This window comes from Ictalurus furcatus, chromosome 7, assembly GCF_023375685.1.
Source record: "Ictalurus furcatus strain D&B chromosome 7, Billie_1.0, whole genome shotgun sequence".
Taxonomy (NCBI): Eukaryota; Metazoa; Chordata; class Actinopteri; order Siluriformes; family Ictaluridae; genus Ictalurus; species Ictalurus furcatus.
The window spans coordinates 28,461,332-28,483,480 of record NC_071261.1 but is presented as its reverse complement, the minus strand read 5'-3'; the positions used below and the strand labels follow the sequence as shown (position 1 = coordinate 28,483,480).

Genomic DNA, 22,149 nt, shown 5'->3' with positions numbered 1-22,149 from the left:
TGTTTGGTCTTGTTCTGTTCTGTTTGTTTTTGTTTGGTCTTGTCCTGTCCTGTTTGATTTTGTTTGTTTATTCTGTTCTGTTTTTGTTTGGTCTTGTCCTGTCTGATTTTGTTTGTTTGTTTTTCTGTTCAGTTTTGTTTGTTTATTCTGTTCTGTTCAGTTTTGTTTGTTTATTCTGTTCTGTTTGGTTTTGTTTGGTCTTGTTCTGTTTTGTTTGGTTTTGTTTGGTCTTGTTCTGTTCTGCTTGGTTTTGTTTGATCTTGTTCTGTTTTGTTTGATTGTGTTTGTTTTTCTGTTCAGTGTTGTTTGTTTATTCTGTTCTGTTCAGTTTTGTTTGTTTATTCTGTTCTGTTCGGTTTTGTTTGATCTTGTTCTGTCCTGTTTGGTTTTGTTTGGTCTTGTTCTGTCCTGTTTGGTTTTGTTTGGTCTTGTTCTGTTCTGTTTGGTTTTGTTTGGTCTTGTTCTGTCCTGTTTGGTTTTGTTTGGTCTTGTTCTGTTCTGTTTGGTTTTGTTTGATCTTGTTCTGTTCTGATTGATTGTGTTTGTTTTTTCTGCTCAGTTTTGCTTGGTCTTGTTCTGTTCTGTTTGTTTTTATCTGTTCTGTTCGGTTTTGTTTGGTCTTGCGCTGTTCTGTGCTGTTTTTTTTTTCCGGCCGCGCTGTTGAGCACCGTTCGGTTTTGTTTTGTTTTCCCTGTTCTGTGCCACTCTGTGCTGTTCAGTTTTGTGTTGTTCTCTTCTGTTCTGTGCTGTTCTGTTCTTCTTTTGTTTTGTTTCGTTTTCGTTTATCTTTAAGCTACCGTCCATTTATGAATTCGAGCCCCGATTGTACCTGATTGTTGTTCAATATTAAGGCAGAAATTGCTGGCCGACAATTCTGATACAGAGTCGAATACAGTGTGTCCTATACATAACGTATGAAGTGCTAAGCTTAAGCTAGATTGTAAGTGCTAATTGAGCTTTCATTTTAGCACAAAACACAAAGGCTATTAGCACGCTTCAAACCGCACACATCCACCTACACCTCAGAGCTGAGCACCATGAGGTCCAGAGAGCTGGCATTAGCGGTGGCTCTCTAGGGTGCAGAGGAGTGTAGTGTGAGCACACATCACCGGAAAACACACACACACACACACACACACACACATCACATGTTTTGGTAACACAGCATCAGTTTTAAAAATGCCTACACTATCCCACCAAATTCTTTTCCTATGTTGATCCGAAGAGTCTTAATTAGGGGGATCAGTCCACTTTTCCTGTCGTTTACACCCTGTTTGTTTCTCACTGTAACTTGTTGTGTGTGTTCCTCTGTAGGACCAGTGGTGGTTTCGTGGCCTTGAGTCCCATCTCACCCCAAGAGCTCTTAATGCAGCCAGCGTCACATCACGGGGAAGACGGTGAGGACGATCAAGTGTCCATGGTGAGTTTGTCGCATCAGGTTTATATTTTAAACCGGAAGAGAGGAGACAAACAAGGCTAGGCGTTCACAGTTGTAACATGTAAATAACTACCGGGCTAATCTGGCTTAAAATATGTTGAGTTATTTCATCAGCCCATGATATATCAACTTTTTTTTTGGTCCATATTACGTTTCCATTTACAGCATTCGATCCAGAGCAACATACAGAAGTGCTTCGTAGTCTCAGGACATCGTCCACGTTAAAGTTAACAGATGTGTGTATTTAGCTACCGAGCTGAATATTTCGACTGAGCAAGCGGCGAGGCGTATCTCGAACGCTACGGGCTGGTGCGTAAATCAGTCAAGCGCTACAACCCACTCTGATTTCCTGTGTCAAAAGGAAATGCGGATTCACAGCACGTCCCTCAAGCCATTTTATGGAGATGTTAAACGTAGACGAGATGTGTCTCTCAAGATATTTTCTGTGTATGTGATGTGGGAAGAGATGACCGTTCCCACTGCTTCTTTAAGTACTCGGTCTATTTAAGTACACAAAACACTTTCATCCATCATTTCAGACAGTCTGATATTTCTTCAGTGAACACGAACCCAAATAAAGAACTAACAAATGAATCAGTGCAAAAATAGAAGGAAGGAGGCTGGTGTTATAGATCATGTGGTGTGGTGTCGAACAGGCGGATGAGCAGGAGATGGACGGATTGTGGGAAGAGGAACAGCCGCCGGAGCGTCTGTACCGACCAAGACACAAGAGCTACAAAGCTGCAGGTGGGTCAACGCACATTTTCAGCTTTTCATTAGCATGCAAAACCCTGGCATTTGGATTATATCATGTCTAACTTAATCTGATTCATGCTCCTCAGTGTCCCATTCAGAGCATCAGGCAGAAAGAGAAAGAGGGAGATCTAAGGAACAGCGCCACCTGCTGTCCCCAAGCAAGTCCCGCTTCAACTCAAACGAGAGGAGTTCGAAGTCCTGCTCTCGTTCTCCCAGTGAGGAAAGACGACATGGACACACTCGGCAGGTAAAGATGTGCAAATGAAAAATATGACAGGGCCTAGGTGTATAGAAGCCTGCATTTTTCCATAAAAAAGCTAGAAAACAGTAATGACGTTAATGAGTAAAGTTTATAATTATTTTTCTTTTTGTCGTTGTGACGAATGTGCTATATTATAAATTAAACTTTATTACTATTGTTGTTGTTGTTGTTATTATTATTATTATTAAAAGGGCACCATTCATATTTTCCAGTACTAAATGTAGGCTACTCATTTGTCCTTGTTAGCCACAACGAACTGTAAACACTTAAACTACGTATGAACAAATAAAGTAGGTTGAGCTATTGTTTAATTAATAACATTGTAGGAAAATAGTTGTGGTGAAAGATGACTAAAACACTTTGGGATGTGCTGTTGTAGGACGATAATCAACATCGGTGTAGTAGCAGGGGGACTCCGCTCCGTCACACCATCTAGTCGTTAATTATTTTCCGATAACAGCACAACCCAAAGTGTATCAAGTAGAGTTGATGTCGCCTAATTACATTACATTACATATTACATCACAGCATTTGGCAGACACTCTTATCCAGAGTGACTTACAGTTATCTCATTTATACAGCTGAGCAGTTGAGGGTTAAGGGCCTTGCCCAAGGGCCCAACGGTGAGAGCTTGGCAGTGCTGGACTCACAACCTTTCAATCAGAAGTCCAAAGTCTTAACCGCTGAGCTACCACTTCCCTACATATAGCAAATATATAGTATTCCATATAGTAATTAGAAAGATAGCATTAATTCTTATTAAAGCTTATTCTTATTAGCATCCCCTTTAAGTGAACATCATGTGATTTGACCTTTCATTTAAAATCATTTCATTCCAAGCATAGCCTTTGAGTCTGGGATTTTTACACAGCATATCAGGCTCTAGACTCCTTTAGGGGTTACCTTTTAAGAAAAGGAGCAGCTGTGTTGTGGATGGGAGTGGAGCTCATTTCTGGGCCAGAAAAATATACAAACAAAAGCCTGAAATGAAGACACAAATTGGTGCATTTATATGGCAATGTTGCAAGCAAAGGTTGTTTGGATTCGTTTGTAACGCTTTGCCCCGTGTGCGTGTGTTTTTAGGGAAACAGCTCAGACAGCCCCGTGCCCTCCACCTCGGAGTCGAGCACACCGAGCGCCAGGCGTCGCCTCTCTCAGACACCAACTCACTCGCACCCACACGTCTCCTACTCGCCGTTAGTGTGCCACACTCAGCCTTCCTCACAGGCTGAAGATGAGGAGGAAGAGGAGGAGCGAGGAGCTGCTCCCATTCTGGGCTGCTGCAGCAATGCCTTATGGGATGAAAACGCAGAAGAAGAGGAAGTGCGAGTGGGCGAAGGAGACGAAGAGATGGGGGACATCGAAGAGGACGAGTATCTGGGCACGGGCGCCCCTCGGTTCCCTTCTGAACCCTTCCTCGCCCTGCAGGAAGATGAGCACAGCCCCGATTCCTCAGCCATGGAGACTCTGACGTTTGAGGCCGCTGTGGCCACCAGCCTGGGCCGCGCCAACACCGTCTCGGCCTCCATGCGCACGCGCGCGCGCCTCGGCTGGCACGTCCCCAACGGGCACTTCCGCAAACGCCTGGCGCAGAGCGTCTCCATCTCGGCCGGCGAGCCTCTCAGTGACACGGAGGATGATAAATACTAAGTACTGACCAGAAGAACTCTGGAGAAGGACGCTGACCCCTGCGACAGCAGCATCTGAGCTGCGCTGTTGAATATACTCTACATACAAGTCCAATGTGATCATTAAAATGGAGGACTGCTAAGATTTTCACCTTTTTTTTTTTTTTTTTTTTTAACATATACGCAGCTGTCTTGTCTTGTTTCTAACAAAACACTCTGAGAGTTCAACGGAGGAAAAGAAGAAAAAAAAAAAAAACACTGTACATTTGAAAACCAGACTAAAGTCTGCTTCATCGTCTGTGGGAGATAACGAACTCAGACTATCGCTGTTTTACACTCTGAAATGCTGATCGATTTCACTTTCTTTCGCACGGTAAATGGTTTCGACTCAAAATAGGCTACATGTTGCAGAATGAATGTAAGGAAATGCAATTCAGTTCCATGAATTCAGTTCTACTGGCTCATTCGTTTTAACCGATGTTCACTTTCTCGCCGACACACCGATGCACAAACCGCGCGCAACAACCTTGCAATGACATATTTTTGTGAGCTCAGAATTAAAGCCTAAAATGCATCTACTGTGTTGGATTCATTCCGATTTCTAAACATTTGTACAATCTGAGAATAATAAAAGAAGGCAACTCGACACCGGATGAGGTGTGGTGTTTGTTGTGGAGGTGTGTGTGTCTACCATGTACATGAAGAGATGCTTGCATTCACTCTTTTAAACAGAGTTAAACGAGGGCCTCTGCCTCAGGCCCTGCTTTTCAGGTTCATATAATAACGTTCCTGATTAAACTTTCATAGGGTCTTCTACAACTGGCACGTCATGACAGATTAAGGCGGATCTGTCGCTATGTGTAGACGGCTTATATAGCGAGGGCGCATCAACACGGGCAGCTCATCCATAGGGGCAGCATATACATATATATATATATCAATAGGAACAGTTCAACAAATGTTCATCTACATAAAGTCCTCATTCACAAGTCCATGCATTTTAAATTCTGTTGCAGTATTACTTACGTCTTTTAAATGACCAGAAAACTTTAGTGTGCAGTGTTCTCACCACCCTATTTAGCTCCATAGCGTTATAATTACACTTATTGATCAAAAAAGGGAATTACGACAAACTCTTATAAAGGCCTATTGGGACCAAGTAGATTGCGACTAAACATTGAGACCAGTTATGGGCAGAGCAACACATGTAGCCCCGCCCCGTTCTGCCAACTGCAGCAAGGACCTTCTCACTGAGACAGGATTCATGCTGACCCAGGCTCAGGAGAGGAGCAGCGGACAGGAGAGTTAATGACAGGGTTGCCAGGTTCAAGGTTTTTACGCCAAATTGGGATGGTTTAAAAATATTCTACAGACACCAACATCTTGTTTTATAGCAAATACTCCGAATTAAATCTGAGACATTTCCACAAACAAAGGCAACGTGTAAGTCCAGACAGTGTGTCTACGATGCACAGAAACATTCATACCATTCATTGTAAAATATATTGCAAAAATTGTGAAAGGAAAAGGGGATTATAGTGGATAATGTCCATACATCAGAAATGTCCCGTTTCACCAAATCTATGCCCAGGTCTGCCCTGTTAATTTGATTGTTTAAACAGTTAATAGCTCTGAACGTCTACTCTTGGGTTGAGGTCTAGATTGGAATTTGCAAAGAAATACAGAGATAAGTTATGAAACCAAGATGAACCTCTACCGAAGTGATGGAAAGGCCAAAGTGTGGAGAAAGAAAGGATCTGCTCATGATCCAAAATATACAAGCTCATCTGTGAAACATGGTGGAGGTAGTGTCACGGCTTGGGGCTCGCACGACTGCTTCTGGAACATTCTCAGTAATCTTTATTGATGATGGAACGCATGATGGTAGCAGCAGAATGAATTCAGAAGTTTACAGGACAGTTTTGTCCGCCAATTTACAGAGAAATGCTCTCAAATTAATCAGGAGGAACTTTATCATGCAGCAAGACAAGGATCCGAAACACACTGAGAACTCAACAAAGACTTCATCAGGGGGAAAAGAGGAAGGTTTTAGACTGGCCAAGTCAATCACCAGACCTTTTTCACCTCCTGAAGAGGAGACAGAAGGGAGAAAGCTGCAAATCATTAATACGTTAATATTAATGCTCTCATTGTAAAAGGTTACCAGCTAAATAAAAGTTATCTCTTATCTATGATTAATAATAAACAGATTTTAAAATGTGCTATTGAATAAAGAAGGATGTATAATATGTATGATATGGTGAATTTTTCAGGTAGGAGGTGCTCATTTAATATTTGTGGAAAGAGTGTCCAGTGTCATTGATTTATTACAGTACATTTTCTGCCACAGGAAAATCTTCGGGACAGAAGAGTTTATGGTTTCCGGTTTCTCTATAACATGACAAACCATTTGTTGCGTCCCAATTCGCCTAATATCCATCCTAAATAGTATACGAGATCAGAAGTAGTGTGTCCCGAATTGTAGTATGTTGAGATGAGGATCCCAAAGGTACCCGGATGGTGTACTATTTCCGGTAGATTTTCGAATGATTCGTTCATTTTGAACAAATCTTTACTATGACTCGGGAACAACAAGTTGTCTTAGAGAGTGATTCGTTTCCAGACACACACACACAGAGAGAGAGAGAGAGAGAGAGAGAGAGAGAGAGAGAGAGAGAGATTTAAATTATATTCTGCTGAAATGATCGAAATGACTCTGAAAAAGATTCGTTCATTTTGCTGAACGAGATTCAAAGATCCGAGTCAGTAAAAAGATTCATACTTGGGAAGAGGAGTTTTGTGACGGTTTGGTTTGCTTCACCGAATTCAACCTGACGCATAGTATTTTACCTCAGATATTCGGACGGACACAAACATATCGTTCCCACAGAAGACATCAAAAATTTCATCCTAAAAATTATCAGCAGGATATTTTGTAACTTTTGTATCGGGTACTTTTAATAAAAGGTCGGGTGTGATTCTTAGATAAAGTAAATTGGGCTTCGATTAAAGTAGATACAAATGCCTATTTGTGCTGACTAGAAAGCTAGAGATGTACTTACATTAACTGTGGTTCAATTGACCACTTCCAGAGACCCGTGAAGAGATGGAGGAGGAATTAGCCAACACTTCCAAACGGATAAGAATTGCAAAAATCTTTAGTCAGGATGATGACGAGGACGAAACAGCAACCGCAAAAGAAAACAGGAGCACTGAAGAAGAAATGCGTATGTGTTAAGAACTTACTTTGGTTAAGCGTTATGAACTAGTGATGTGTCGTTCATTTTGAACGAGTCTTTAACATGACTCGGGAACAACGAGTTGTCTCAGAGAGTGATTCGTTTATTGTTGACCGCGCATGCGCTGTAGCATCCCCATAGGTTCTGTACAGGAAACAGAAATAATTAGTTCACGTCTCGAGTCTTCGGGTGAAGTGAATTTAAATATACGAGTTTTGGGAGACCCCATTACTCAATTAAATTGAGTAAACGAGTTTACTCAATTGAGTACAGTCAACTTGTTAGGGGTTTCAGTGTGTGAAAATGACACCCATTTATTGAGACGTATGCTTTCTCACCTAGCGCTCATCATACTGTCATACAGTTCGCACTCTTTTGGATCGTTTTGTAATGAATCGTTCTGAATCCAACTCACTTTGCAGTTCATCCAAATCGCTCCAGTCTGACTCTAAAATAAATCGAAACTCATTATTAAACTCGATAGGATCCTAACAGCACGTTACACTGTTATGATGTGGTAAGATTCATATTCGTGAATCGGTTCTTTTGAACTCTTCAATGATTCATTCTGTTTCAGCATGACAAAATTTAACTATTATAAGCCATTAACAGTATACATACATCCATCCATTCATCCATCTTCAACCGCTTACTCCTTTTCAGGGTGGCGGGGGAACCTGGAGCCAATCCCAGGAAGCATCGGGCACAAGGCAAGGTACACCCTGGAAAGGGGGCCAGTCCATCGCAGGGCACAATCACATACACACTCACACACCCATTCATACACTACGGACACTTTAGACACGCCAATCAGACTACCATGCATGTCTTTGGACTGGGGGAGGAAACCGGAGTACACGGAGGAAACCCCCGCAGCACGGGGAGAACATGCAAACTCCGCACACACAGGGCCACGGTGGGAATCGAACGCCGGACCCTGGAGGTGTGACGCGAACGTGCTAACCACTAAGCCACTGTGCGCCCCCTTGAATAACATGTGGCAATATAATCCATTATAACTATAGTTACAAGTATTAATGACAATATATAATGTGTTACAACCCATTATCTTTGGGTTGGGAAGTTGTTTCTGTGTGCTGTGCCATATTTTTGTGTACAGGTCCGAACTCCCTCCCTCCCTATTATCCAAAGCGCTTTACACTGTGTCTCATTCACCCATTCACACACACACACACACACACACTCACACACACACACCAGTGGTAGCGGAGCTGCCATGCAATTCACTAACTTGCCATCGGGAGCAACTTGGGGTTCAGTGTCTTGCCCAAGGACACTTCAATATATGGAGTCATGTGGAGTCATGTGGGCCGGGAATCCTACTGCCAACCCTACGATTAGTGGACAACCTGCTCTACCACCTGAGCCACAGCTGCCCCATGTATACAGCAATGTTTATTATAAGACATTAGGAAGACCTTTATAATGGATGTAATGGATTGTACATGTGTCAAGAAAAGTTCTTATTCTCTTATGTTGGTCCAAACCTGTATGACTTTATTTCTTCAGTGGAACATAAAAGACAATGCTAGACAGAATATTAGGAGCTGACAGCCTCAGTCACCATTGTTTTTTCCATACAGTGAAAGTGAATAGTGACTAATTCAATTCAATTTTATTTGTACAGCGCTTTTTTACAATGGACATTGTCTCAAAGCAGGTGGAGACGGTGGCAAGGAAAAACTCCCTGAGATGTTAAGAGGAAGAAACCTTGAGAGGAACCAGACTCAGAAGGGAACCCATCCTCATCTGGGTAACTGATAGTGTAAAAAGAAGTGTTTGGCCTTAGAAGCAGCCGAAGTCCCAGCAATCTGGAATTGGAGTAGATGAGAGCTCCATCCAGAGGTAGGACATCCGAAACGGATCAGGCAGGTCCGGAGAGCGGAAAGCATCAGGATCTCTAGTATCTCCATAAAATCGTGTGTAGCTTGACAGAAGGAGAGGGGGAGAGAAAAGATTATTAGGACTGTGCTTAGCGTAACAGAAAGTCTAGTCATGGTAAGCTTGAGTAAACAAATACGTTTTAAGCCTAGACTTAAACACCGAGACTGTGTCTGAGTCCCGAACACTAATTGGAAGACTGTTCCATAACTGTGGGGCTCTATAAGAGAAAGCTCTTCCCCCTGCTGTAGCCTTCACTATTCGAGGTACCGTCAAATAGCCTGCGTCTTTAGATCTAAGTAGGCGTGGCGGATCATAGAAAACCAAAAGGTCGCTTAGATACTGTGGCGCGAGACCGTTTAGTGCTTTATAAGTTAATAATAGTATTTTATAGTCAATGCGAGATTTCACTGGGAGCCAATGCAGTGTAGATAAGATCGGGGTGATGTGGTCGTATCTTCTGGTTCTAGTTAGGACTCTAGCAGCTGCATTCTGGTCTAACTGGAGTTTGTTTATGCTCCTACTGGAACATCCAGACAGTAAGGCATTACAGTAATCTTGTCTAGAGGTGACGATTGAATGAACTAATATTTCTGCATCATGTAGTGACAATATATTTCTCATCTTAGAAATATTTCTGAGATGAAAGAAGGCTATCCTAGTAATATTATCTACATGAGCATCAAATGATAGACTGGAGTCAATAACCACACCAAGGTCTTTAACTGCTGTACATGATGAAACAGAAAGACCATCCAGAGTTACTATGAGATCAGAAAGATTACTTCTAGTTACACGTGGTCCTAGTGCAAGTACTTCTGTCTTGTCAGAATTAAGTAAGAGGAAGTTAATAAGGATCCAACGTCTAATGTGCTTTACACATTCCTCAACTTTATTAAGCTGCTGTCTGTCCTCTGGCTTCGCTGAAACATACAGCTGTGTATCATCAGCATAACAGTGGAAGCTAATTCCATGTTTATGAATAATTTGACCTAGAGGTAGCATATATAATGTAAAAAGCAGCGGGCCTAAAACAGAACCTCGTGGAACACCAAATTTAACCTCGGTATGCGTGGAGAAGTCTCCATTTACATCTACGAACTGATAACGATCAGTCAAATAAGACCTGAGCCAGGAGAGGACTGTTCCCTTAATGCCAATAACTTTTTCTAATCTATCAAGGAGAATAGTATGATCAATAGTATCAAAAGCTGCACTAAGGTCGAGTAACACAAGCAGCGAGACACAACCCTGATCAGAGGCCAGTAGTGGGTCATTTACTACTTTAACCAGCGCTGTCTCTGTGCTATGATGAGGTCTAAATCCTGACTGATACATTTCATGAATGTTGTTCCTATGCAAGTACGAGCATAGCTGCTGTGCTACAACCTTTTCTAATATCTTGGAGATGAAGGGGAGATTTGATATTGGTCTATAGCTGGACAGTTGAGAGCTGTCAAGGTCAGGTGTTTTAAGCAGGGGTTTAATAACTGCTAATTTAAATGATTTTGGTACATAACCAGTGCTAAGGGAAGAATTGATTGTATTTAGAAGCAGTTCAATTACTCCAGGACAAATCTGTTTAAAGAAACATGTAGGTACAGGATCTAGTATGCAAGTTGATGATTTCACTGAAGAGATTAATGAAGCTAGTTTGGTCTCTCTAAGGGGAGTAAAACATTCTAAACGTTGATCTGATATTGCTATATTATAACTAGATGTTATCCTCTGTGCTGCAGTCAGGCCAAAATGGATGCCACATACATTTTCAGCACAGATGGTGATTTACCACTATATGGCAGTCCCTGCAAAAAGGCTAGCACTTTAGAGCATACATGGCCTGAGTACTAGGGGCTCTAGAGTTCAGGATCACTTCCTGGATTGCTACTTTGCAGATATCGAGCTGCTCACCGGTCCGAGGGGCCGAACCCACAGGTTCAGATAGTCTGACAGACACTTGCTACACCTTCTTGTTCTTGGTTGTCCGTCGTAGTGACAAAGACCATTTTGTCATCAGAGATGATGAAACATAGCAGCTGATGATTGTAAGGTGCTTTCTTCTAGACAGGAGTGGGAGTTTCATGGTCATGAGCCTGTCGTTGACTCCCTTGGGAAGGCCTGCCAACTTGCCAATCAGCGCTTATTTTACTGCAAAGCCGACACCAGCTTCACGGTGCTCGTCGTTGTCTCGACCACTCCAGAAAAAGGTGTATCCAGAGCCCCTTTCACAAAGTTCACCTTCGCCTGCGAGCCGGGTCTCGCTAAGAGCCGCAGTGTCGATGTTGTATCTGAATAGTTCATTTGCTATCAGAGCGGTTCTCCTCTGGGGTCTGTCCGTGTCATGCCTGTCCATGACAGTGCGCACATTCCATGCACCAAAGGTGAGTGGAACGATCCTCGTTTTCTTCTTTGAGTTTTGACCGCTTGATTAGGGCCCCTACCAGCCGCAGTAAGCTGGTTAGGGAAAATTTTGGAGAAGGCAATGTTTAGGGCACCTTTTCTAGCCCCTTCCTCATGCCTGGAGGTGAGCAGTGCGATACTAAATAGGGCTGCCGCTGTGGTGCTGAAGAGACAGCTCCGCTTCAGCACCACCAATGTTTTGGACAGCCGGAGAGTGCGTGGCTGCGGGGCGGGGCTGCCGACACACACACGGCTGGTAGATGATAAGCAGCGCGGCAAATTTCCACCATCCGGCAGCTGTGGGGAGAGTATAAAAGGGCGATCCTCCACTCGCAAAGGTAGAGAAGGCTCTCCGGGCACGTGAACTAATCCACGTTGTGTTTTTTTCAGACGAGACCAACGTAATCGGAGACTCCGTCCCCTGACTGCACCCACGGCGCTGCCTGACAGAAAAAAGGGATCCCCGCCACTCAGGAAAAACCCCAGCACGACGCCGGAAGTCCCACGAAGACCGAGCACTTCATCTCACGGTCACACTTTTGCACACACACACACACTCTCACGGACTTTGTAAATAAAATTCCCCACGTGTTCACCCGAAGCAGCCTCCTGTGTGTCTGTCCTCTTCCCACCACTGACTAAATTCCCTACACAGTCAAATTCTACAGTATTTTCAAAAATCTGGGCTCTGAGCCGACACAAACTATCTCTAAAAGTTCTTACAGTTTCATGATGTCAGCATGGAGCTGTATAGCTGTATAGTTTTTGCTGTAGCTTACCTTTCTGTAAAGGCTGCAGGATGCATCTTGTTCTTCTTCCACACACAAAGAAACACACAGACATCAGAAGGACGCTTATAAAACCCACAAGAAATTGTGACATGAAATTCTTTTCGTTTATCATGCTACATTTGAGGTTAGCTATTTTTTTTTTTCTTCCACTCTTCGGCAGTTCTACTTCCTCAGTTTGCCAGAGTGCCTTTTCATTTAGAAGGAGTGAAGATTCCCATGATTCCCTGCTGCTTTTCACATATAAAACAAGAGGGACGAACACTTTTTTCGCTAAACTGCAAGTCGACAGGATTAATCGAAGAAGCTTTCGGAAAATTCATTCACTTTACAAGTCTGATATTTCGTGTGGCACTTCGGTAACAAATATTAAATGTGATGCTTGTATGCGAATATTTTGGATAAAAGATGTTCTTACTCTCCAGAAACACCATTTCGCGATTCTGCTTGCACCACCCTTCTTCTTCTTCTTCTCAGTTTGGGCCGATGTTCTCGAGCCGCTGAGGAATAAACAGATGCTGTTTGTCTTCACAGTCTCTATCAGTCAAATTCTACAGTATTAATCACACAGGGCTCTGAACCTACACAATCTCAGTCTGAATTCATTACCCATAATACCTGAGGTCTTGTTTGAGTTCGATCTCATGCACATGTCTGTAATGTAGCTTACGTTTCCCTAGGTGTCACAGGTACTGAAGAAGGCACCTTCTCCTTCTACAGATAATAAAAGAAACACACAGACCCAAGTGTGATGCTTACACTCTAAAAACAAATGTTTCGGCTCAACGAAAAAATGAACGCAACAGTTTGCCTCGATCATTTTGAGTTATAACGAAGTTAAGTTCAACCTACGAACTACAATGAGTTAGAGAAATGACCTTTTCCTCTACAATCAAATGAATTTTCAATTAATACTTAATTAATCATTTGTATAATAAACGCAAGTTTTTACGTTGATTACTCATAAAAATGAAGTAGTTCCAACTAGTTTCCAAAAGGAATTTAAGTGTTGTGTACTTAATTACTATAATTATGAACACAAGTTTTTAAGATGACGATCATTTTAAAAATTGCTCCAGTTAGATTTTCTCCAGTAGAATGCAGCCTTTTAAACCAGGAAAAATTACTAACTAGGTTTTATAATAATAGGAACTAAAATCCGGCGGAATTTACAATACAAATATCATACCCAACATCTCAGCAGGTTTTATAGACATAAAAGCACAGAATGAAATGAGCAATATAGACAAAAAAAGAAACACTACTACTTTTATCCCTCTCATAGAACTATCCACAGTCTATCCACAGGCTGCTAATTCTGCTCAAAGAGCAAACTGACTACAATGGAGCTAGAAGACTATCTACGTGAATGACAAAAGATTTTTAAAAATGTGTCAGTGCATGAAATTAGATTACACCATGTAGTTGCACGACTATACAGAAATTTAATCATGCTTTTCTTTCCTGTAGCACAAATGAAAAGCCCTCTCTAGATGAGCAGATTTCTCAAATGAAACTGTATCATTCTTATCCAGTGCTATGGTGAACTAAAGAGTAGATATTCCAACGAAACTGCTAAACATGACTAGCGTTAGCTACGTGTAGTAGTAGAACATAAGCCATCAACTGTATTAGCAGGTGTATCCTAACCTATACACGAGACCACTGTTGGTCATATCGCAATTTAGAATATGCCCAAATTCATTTCTTTAGTATTTTTATCTTGCAACCACACATTTAATTAAGTTGTGGTAATAGGTCCCCTGAATTATTTCTGTAGAGTGTACAAAAACAGTGGTTTTCTAAGTGAGGGCCGCCAGGGGGCGCTCGGGGGGCGTCAACAATTTGGTGTGAAACATTAATCCACACACACACACACACACACACACAATCAATTCCTAATGTAATGTAATGTAAAGATGTAATTATTAATAAATAAATTAAAAAGGGGGAGGGGGGATATATTCAGAAGTCTGTATTTTTAATATGTTTTAAAGACATCTTGCAAAAGGGGGGCCTCGGTCACATGTTAATGCCATTTGGGCGGCCTTGCCCTGGAAAAGTTTGGGAACCCCTGGGTTAGTAGGCGTGTTTTTGAGATCCTGAGATATTTCACTTTCAATAACGAACACTAAATGTGATGTGTGAAAGTGTCTGGATGAAAGAATTTCTTACCTTCCACCCAAAACATGGCGTTTTGAATTCTCACTGAACTTCTTCACAATAAGAAAAGACTTGTTCTCTCAACGCGCTCGGAGTGAAATCATGTCTCTTTGCTCCTGTTTCCTTTACCTGCGCTGAGATCAGAATTCTGATGAGAAGTTATATAGGACGTGTTGCTATGGAAGCAAGCTGCTGTGACGTCACAGGAACGGTGGCGCTCAGTGACTGTAGCGCGAGCCAGTTTTAAGCGCGACGCATTACGGAGCTAGATCAGTCTCATTAATAATTCACGCAAACAAATTTTTTTTTTTTTTAAATAAATACATGACGCACACATGCATAGCCAGTTTCACATGCACGAAACTTAATTCACGTGCACGAAAAAACAATTCGCGTGCACGTAAAAAAAAAAAGTATATTCACAAAAAGCAATTCACGTGCGCAAAATAATATGATATATCAGTAAAAATACATTTCACAAACGCAAAACACAATCCATAGATGTGCACAGAAAGTTTGCAAATCGTCATTCACGTGCTAATCGCATTGGATGTGTGTGTGTGTGTGTGTGTGTGTGTGTGTGTGTTTTTGAGCGCTCTTTCCTCCCACGTGCGTCTGTAGTACTCTGTAGCCAATCAGATGCGAGCTTTCCATTCGACCGATCATAAGCCAGTACTGAGAGTGCAGGACTCAAGGAGCACGGCTTCGAGCAACATGAACTCATTAGAAAGGAAATGAAGCCTTTACAGGTCGGGATGCACGTGCATGTGACGTAAAATGTTTTTGGACTGTAGTTCATTGCGATTGAACACACATCATGAGGACAGTGTTGATAATGAAGCATTCTTTTAGCATAAAAAACTGCATTAATATGTTGAAAACTTGTGAGAGTAATACCTGTTGGTATACAGTATACATACCACATGCACGTGTTAAAAATGATATAAAGTACACCAATGTTGAAGTCATGTTTAATAACACCTGTTGGTATACAGTACACACATCATATGTGCATGTTAAAAAAAAAGAATATAAAGTATATCAATGTTGAAAACATGTTTATCCATATCTGCTGTCCTCCTGTTCATTGTTTGGTATGGCTACATTCTGAAAAAAAAATTAAATAAAATTCGTAGATAATTGTACAAATGATTTTAATTGGTTGTACTTATTTAACTTTTGCCTTAATTTTATGTGAATGCCAAATTTACCTCTGGATCCATAAGTGGATTTTGGAACTGGTCCACTTTCCACAACTGACTGGGTGTCAGATTGTGTTTTGTCCTATCGGATGGTTGTCCCACCCCTCACAAAAGACATCCAGCCTGGATGCGTGGCAGGAAGACATAATGACAGCTGAATAAATGCAAGCAGTTGCTAACATCCAGCAGGTGACTGTCCTCCAGTGTGTGCAGAATGTTGTAGTACACACTTGTTACCCTGCGAATAAATCACCAGATATGCTCTGTTCTGTATAAAAAAAAAGACATTAATATATAGCCTTGTAGAACCAGCATTGATGCAGCACACATATATATATATATATATATATATATATATATATATATATATATATATATATATAAGAGAGCCAACCAACATAGAGCTACGGAAGCCCCAAGCGGCCATGCATTATTATTTGTTTTCTCATGATCGCGACTTAATTTTTCTGTGTACTCGACGTCCATCGTCCCGAAGTCAGTGGGGTTTTTGAATGGGTTTTTGGTTAAATGCCTGAGATAAGGTCTGTGGTTAACACAAACTCAAGATATTTTCACGTTTTATACTACGACATAAAATAAATGAATAAATCGGTAATACCCCGGTAATAATATATATATATATATTTTAAATAAGAGAGGTTGCTGAGGGGAAGAACTCTTTATAGCTATCTAGGTTTCTTGGACATTCCACAACATTAAATGTATCTATAAACTGGTGAAATGTATGATGTGTTCTTTTATGAATAAAAATGTGAACTGCCGGGGTATAAGAGGAATAAAACACTTTCGGGGACGTGCTGTTCTAGGAAAAAACGTCTGCTTTTGGGGTGATACGTCAATCATTTCCCAACAACAGCACACTTTGATGTGTTTTTTTCCTTACATAAAGTATCATTTATGTGGATTAATTACATATGGGAGTTGGATAATATAAAAATAATATTAACTGTTTATAATGGAGAAAAAAGAAAAAAAAATGCTCAAGGCTTTTTAACGTGAAACCTGGATTACTTCCGGTAGTCCACTGCGGTACACAAGAGACGGTAAAACACATTCTGTTAGACTGCAAAAGGTATGAGGGGGAAAGAACTGAGCTAGAGATGCAGATTGGAGAACAAAACATGACACTAGAGAACTTGCTGGGGAAAACATCTGGGAAAATGCACCAGCCCCCAATAAACTATCTAAAAAATACTGGGATAAGTGAGAGACTTTAGTAATCTAGTAGGAATATCTAGTATATAGTTATTTATCTCTTTATTTTCTTTTATTTATGTATTATTATTATTATTATTATTATTATTATTATTATTATTATTACTATATTTTTTCCTTTTTATTTTATTTTTTTTCTGCCAATGTACTGCTCACACTCCAGTCCAGTAGGTGGCGGTAATGCACCTTTAGCAGGTTTGCCAACCGCCATTGAAACAAAAAGAAGAAGAAGAAGACTTCCGGTAGTCGTACCGGAAGCGCAATCTGTAGTATTGTTTTTTTTTTTTTGCGGCAATGAGTTAACGCGGGCGCCTTGTGTACAAAGGATTATACGCTTTATTTTAACTATGTAGCTAAATATTTATATAAAAAAATTAACATTGTTTACTATAGTCTGGTTTCATTATAGCGTGTTGAATTAATATTACAGATAAAAAGTTATCAGTGATCAGATTAAAGGCAAGTGTAAACACCGTCATGGCGGCTGCAGGAGCGACGAACGTGGGTGATATTGAAGAAGACGCCTCGCAGCTGTCTTTCCCCAAAGGTGCGATTAGAGGAAGATGTTTCTATTCACATGTCGCCTTACAAGCGGTTATAAATGCTTACATGACGGATGCAGCACGACATCCCTGTCTGGCTGTCCTACATATTGTTTTTCTGCGCATGCGCAAATCACCATTCATAACACGCTGGCTCATACAGTATATACTTTAATATAAACGATGGAGGCGTTTTCTGATAATGTCACAGTAATGATGCACAAAACACTTGTCGTGGCTGACTTTGTTGAAACCGTGTCGTTGTTTATTTTCCTGTCAGAGTTTGAAAATGCAGAGACTCTCCTGAACTCTGAGGTCCACATGCTCCTGGAGCACCGAAAGCAGCAGAACGAGAGCGCCGAAGATGAACAGGAGCTCTCCGAGGTCTTCATGAAGACGCTGAACTACACGGCCCGCTTCAGCCGCTTCAAGAACCGGGAGACCATCGCCAGCGTGCGCAGGTCAGAGGGTTACTGCGGTCTCTGTGTGGCCGCTTCCATGTTATCTCATCGAATGTGAACGTTCAGGAGTTTGTGATGGGCGTTGAAGCATGTGCCGAGAAGTTTGGGGTTTATACGTCTGCGAGGACATCAAGGCGTCGTGCACAGATGCTCACCTGACACGTCGTGTCAGATTAACTGAAGCAGAATTATATAGACAAGGGAATAATGAGCCGTCTCCGAGCCAGAAAAACAAAAGAGAGTTGCGTGATTTACTAATAAGTAGTGTGCAAGTTTATAATGATAACGAGTCTTTATCGGTCACATGTACATAACAGCACAGTGAAATTGTTTTCTTCGCATACCCCAGCATGCCAGGAAGTTGGGGTCAGAGCGCAGGGTCAGTCATGATGCAGCGCCCCTGGAGCAGAGAGGGTTAAGGGCCTTGCTCAAGGGCCCAATAGTGGCAGCTTGGCAGTGCTGAGGATTGAACACCCAACCTTCCGATCAAGTAACCCAGAGCCTTAACCGCCAAGCCTCCACTGCCCCCCATTATTTTAAATCATGTGACCAAAGAAGTCACGCGCTGAAGCATTTCCACTCGTCTGTATGAAGCAGTTCATGTACTAAATCCTCAATTCTGGCAATGATGAAATTGTAGATACTTTCGAATTTTTAAAATAGAGTTCTTCACCTGTGTGTCTTTACAGCCAGTTCGTTAATCAGTCCGTACAGGATTTCGCTTAAGTCTTTCTCTTTGTTTGTGATTGTTACGTTCAAAAACGCTTGATTTTGCTGCGGCTTTGTTTCAAAATCTGCGAACTTGCAGAGTTTTTTTTTTGTTTTTTGTTTTTTTTTTTAGCTTTTTTTCCAGAAATCTACTCGAATTGGCAAAATTGCACTTGCACAGTCTTTCATAAATGAGACCGTTTTAGCTACACTCGTGTTCATAGGCTCTGACTGAACGCGTGTCGCGATGACGTCACATGACACCTCTCGACCCAAATCTGCGGTAATTTTGGAATAATTGCGAGCTCCTCCGAATACTGCGCCGTTTCCTTGATTTTTTGCGATCGAAAAATTCTGGAGGAACCGAATACGAGACAAAAAACAGGAAGTGTGTGATCCTACAGGATTAAAGTGTCTATTAAAATCAGCTTCAGTTTGGTATCAAGCCTTGTGTTTTATATTCACATATTCATAGATTTCTGTTAATATATCCATTATATAATTCTTATGTTTTAGTCTGAGGTTCTCGCAGATTCAGTTGTGATTAAAATTATTTGCTCGTTTTGTTATTATTATTATTATTATTATTATTATTATTATTTTCAGACTTCTAGCCTACTTGCTGCCAATACTTATGCTGATTGTTTTCGCTTATTTTACGTCGAACCGAGGATTTCTCAGGTTATGAAAAATGATACTTATATATGTATATATTTATACACACTCTGAGCTCCTTGTCTAAATACGATTTCATCTAAACCCTTTCAATATGGTTTCGTTTCCGACAGTTTACTCTTGCAGAAGAAGCTGCATAAATTCGAGCTGGCGAGTTTGGCCAATCTGTGTCCTGAAGCCGCGGAAGAAGCGAAAGCGCTCATTCCCAGGTGAATTCTGATAGGTTTTTTTTTTTTTCTTCTTCTTCTTCAGAAAAGTTCTCAGTGATTTCTAAATCTTCAAACTGTGTTTACTGAAAAAGCTTGGTCATGTCTCATGGCTAATTAGTATTCAAATAGAAAATACAAAAAAAAAAATATGCAGGAATTAATGTCACAAATTTATACTAGACATTGGGGTGTTTTATAGGGAATTAAAATTTTTTTTTAAATTTTTTTAATTAGGATGAACTGAAATTTAAATCATTTAAATGTCAGAAAGTTGCCAGGGAAATCATTTAAGACATCTGTGAATTTAAAAAAATGAAACAAAAAAGTGTATTAAAAGAATTATATGGTATTAATTAAGTATTAAATACTGCCGTTAAACTCTGTCTCACTTTATAAACATCATTTCTTCCACATTGGTATTTTATCATTTTGTTATTAAAGGCTCCTGACTCACGTTTCCTTCATTCCCCTGTAGCTTGGAAGGTCGATTCGAGGACGAAGAGCTGCAGCAGATTCTGGATGATATTCAGACCAAAAGAAGCTTTCAGTATTGATTTCATCTCGTTTCTGTACAGTCACGGCCAAACCTGTGCACTGCACGAGGACTGATCTTGTACCATTCGGCATTGTTTATAACAGACTCTATTCCATATGTTTTAGTACTGAATTCTCCATTCGTTTGTAGATGCATTGTTTGTTAGTGTAAAAATAAATCTGATGTGTTTGTAAAGGTTTGTTTATTTGATTTTTTTATTTTTTGCTTTCCATGGTTGCAAACATTGCAAGTCAGTTATACTACACTAAAAAAGAAACTTTATTGGCAATTGGTTGATTTATGAGTGAATTTTATGACGACGCTGGGACGATTTGAGATGTGGAGTTTCAAAGGTTTAGTTTATTGTTGATGTCATGTGGTTAAAATCAAATTATATCGTGACCGTCATGCAGCAGGAAGTGCATAACATAAACATAACATGTTTTTTTTTTTTTTTTTTTAAAGATTGAAGTTATTCAGCAGAAATGTTGGCGCCATTCTGTGAAAAGATTCCGCGCAACATCACACCGCCACCACCAACCTGCACCGTTCACACCAAACGCAACACAGCTATAGGCTCAGGAACCTCAGTTCATCGCACTAGCTAACCTCCTCAGCTTGTGTATCTTTTACAATAATTCACTATCAAATAGACCTAAAAGATAGCGATTAGTGCTTGTACTATGGTACGATTTCTACAGAGAGTCATCAGAATTTTTTTTCTGTAAAGATCAGGAATGTTGCTTTTAAGATACGGTTTATTTGCCATAAGAACCCCGGTCATCAGAGAGAACAGAGTGTTAGGGTTAGGTGCAAGCAGCTCCAACAGCGTCCCCGGGTTTGATCCAGAGCTTGGTTTACTCTCTGTCTGTTCTCTCCACGTGGATTTCCTCAGCAGTCTCTGGTTTCCTCCAAAAACATGTCTGTAGGTGAATTGGTGACTCGTGAAATTGCTTGTGTGTGTGTGTGTGTGTGTGTGTGTGTGCATGGTTTCTGGGATGGCCTGCTCCCGGGTGTGTTCCTCGTTCACTCCCAGTGTTCCCGGGACAGGCTCCGTGATCAGGATGAAGTGGTTACGGATCATGAATGAACAGATAAATAAATAAAACGCATACTATAAGAAAATCTTGGCCTGAATAAACTGTATAGAGTTCGAAAACTAATACATGAACAAACTAAATTACCTAGTTATCTAAGTTAGCCGTTTAAAATTGCTAATTTTGGGCAAAAAAACCCCCACATTTGACACAAAGAACGCAAAATCTTCGTCATCTGAGTCGCATTTACATTTTTTAATTCATTTTCAGACATTTTTTATACATTTTTCAGACATTTTGTGGAATTCCACAAGCACTTTTGGCTCAACTCGGATGCATAAATGACATTTTTTATGGATTTGTTTGTATTTTTTATAGAAACAATGAGTACAAGCAGGTTTTTGTCGTACATATTAGTGATGGGTCGTTCATGAACGATTCGTTCATTTTGAACGAATCTTTAATATGACTCGGGAACAGAGAAGAGTTGTCTCAGAGAATGATTCGCTCAATTTTGACCGTGCATGCGCTGCAACATCCCCATAGGTTCTGTACAGGAAACAGAAATGATTAGTTCACCTCTCGAGTCTTTGGGTTCGAGTCATTCATTCATCAAGTCACAGCCCCACTTCATTCAGCCTATGGGGCGGTCACGGGATGAACAAACAACTCGAACGCAAAGACTCGAGATGTGAATGAATCATTTCTGTTTCCAGGGAACAGACGTGACAAAAGAAAGAACGACTCGGATCGGGAGGTGAGGTGAACTAACACTGCATAGCCTGAAGACCCAGCTAAGCTATTAATTAATCATTTCTGTTTTTCATAATTTGGCCTTGGCTGCAATAGCCTATAGTTTACTAGACACTATATGTGTTGGGGAATTTCACATGTAACATTTTAATTATATTCTGCTGAAATGAACGAAATGACTCGAAAAAAGGTTCCGAGTCAGTAAAATGATCCGA

The 22,149-nt window shown here is 40.8% G+C and overlaps 2 protein-coding genes across 2 annotated transcripts in view; both read left to right on the top strand.

Moving 5' to 3' along the window:
• cacna1eb (calcium channel, voltage-dependent, R type, alpha 1E subunit b) overlaps positions 1 to 5,319 on the top strand; it is an 85,443-nt gene extending 80,124 nt beyond the window's left edge. The window contains exons 43-46 of the mRNA XM_053629658.1: positions 1,315 to 1,420; positions 2,095 to 2,185; positions 2,281 to 2,441; positions 3,540 to 5,319. Of these exons, the coding sequence (XP_053485633.1) occupies positions 1,315 to 1,420; positions 2,095 to 2,185; positions 2,281 to 2,441; positions 3,540 to 4,106 (925 nt within the window). The 3' untranslated portion in view covers positions 4,107 to 5,319. The remainder of the gene's footprint in view (positions 1 to 1,314; positions 1,421 to 2,094; positions 2,186 to 2,280; positions 2,442 to 3,539) is intronic.
• Positions 5,320 to 16,826: 11,507 nt separating this feature from the next.
• On the top strand, positions 16,827 to 20,343 carry polr2d (RNA polymerase II subunit D). The gene is made up of 4 exons (XM_053629657.1): positions 16,827 to 17,561; positions 17,837 to 18,017; positions 19,514 to 19,609; positions 20,085 to 20,343. Exons 1-4 carry the CDS (start codon positions 17,492 to 17,494, stop codon positions 20,161 to 20,163), a joined length of 426 nt encoding a protein of 141 aa, XP_053485632.1. The 5' UTR covers positions 16,827 to 17,491; the 3' UTR covers positions 20,164 to 20,343.
• Positions 20,344 to 22,149: the final 1,806 nt, after the last annotated feature.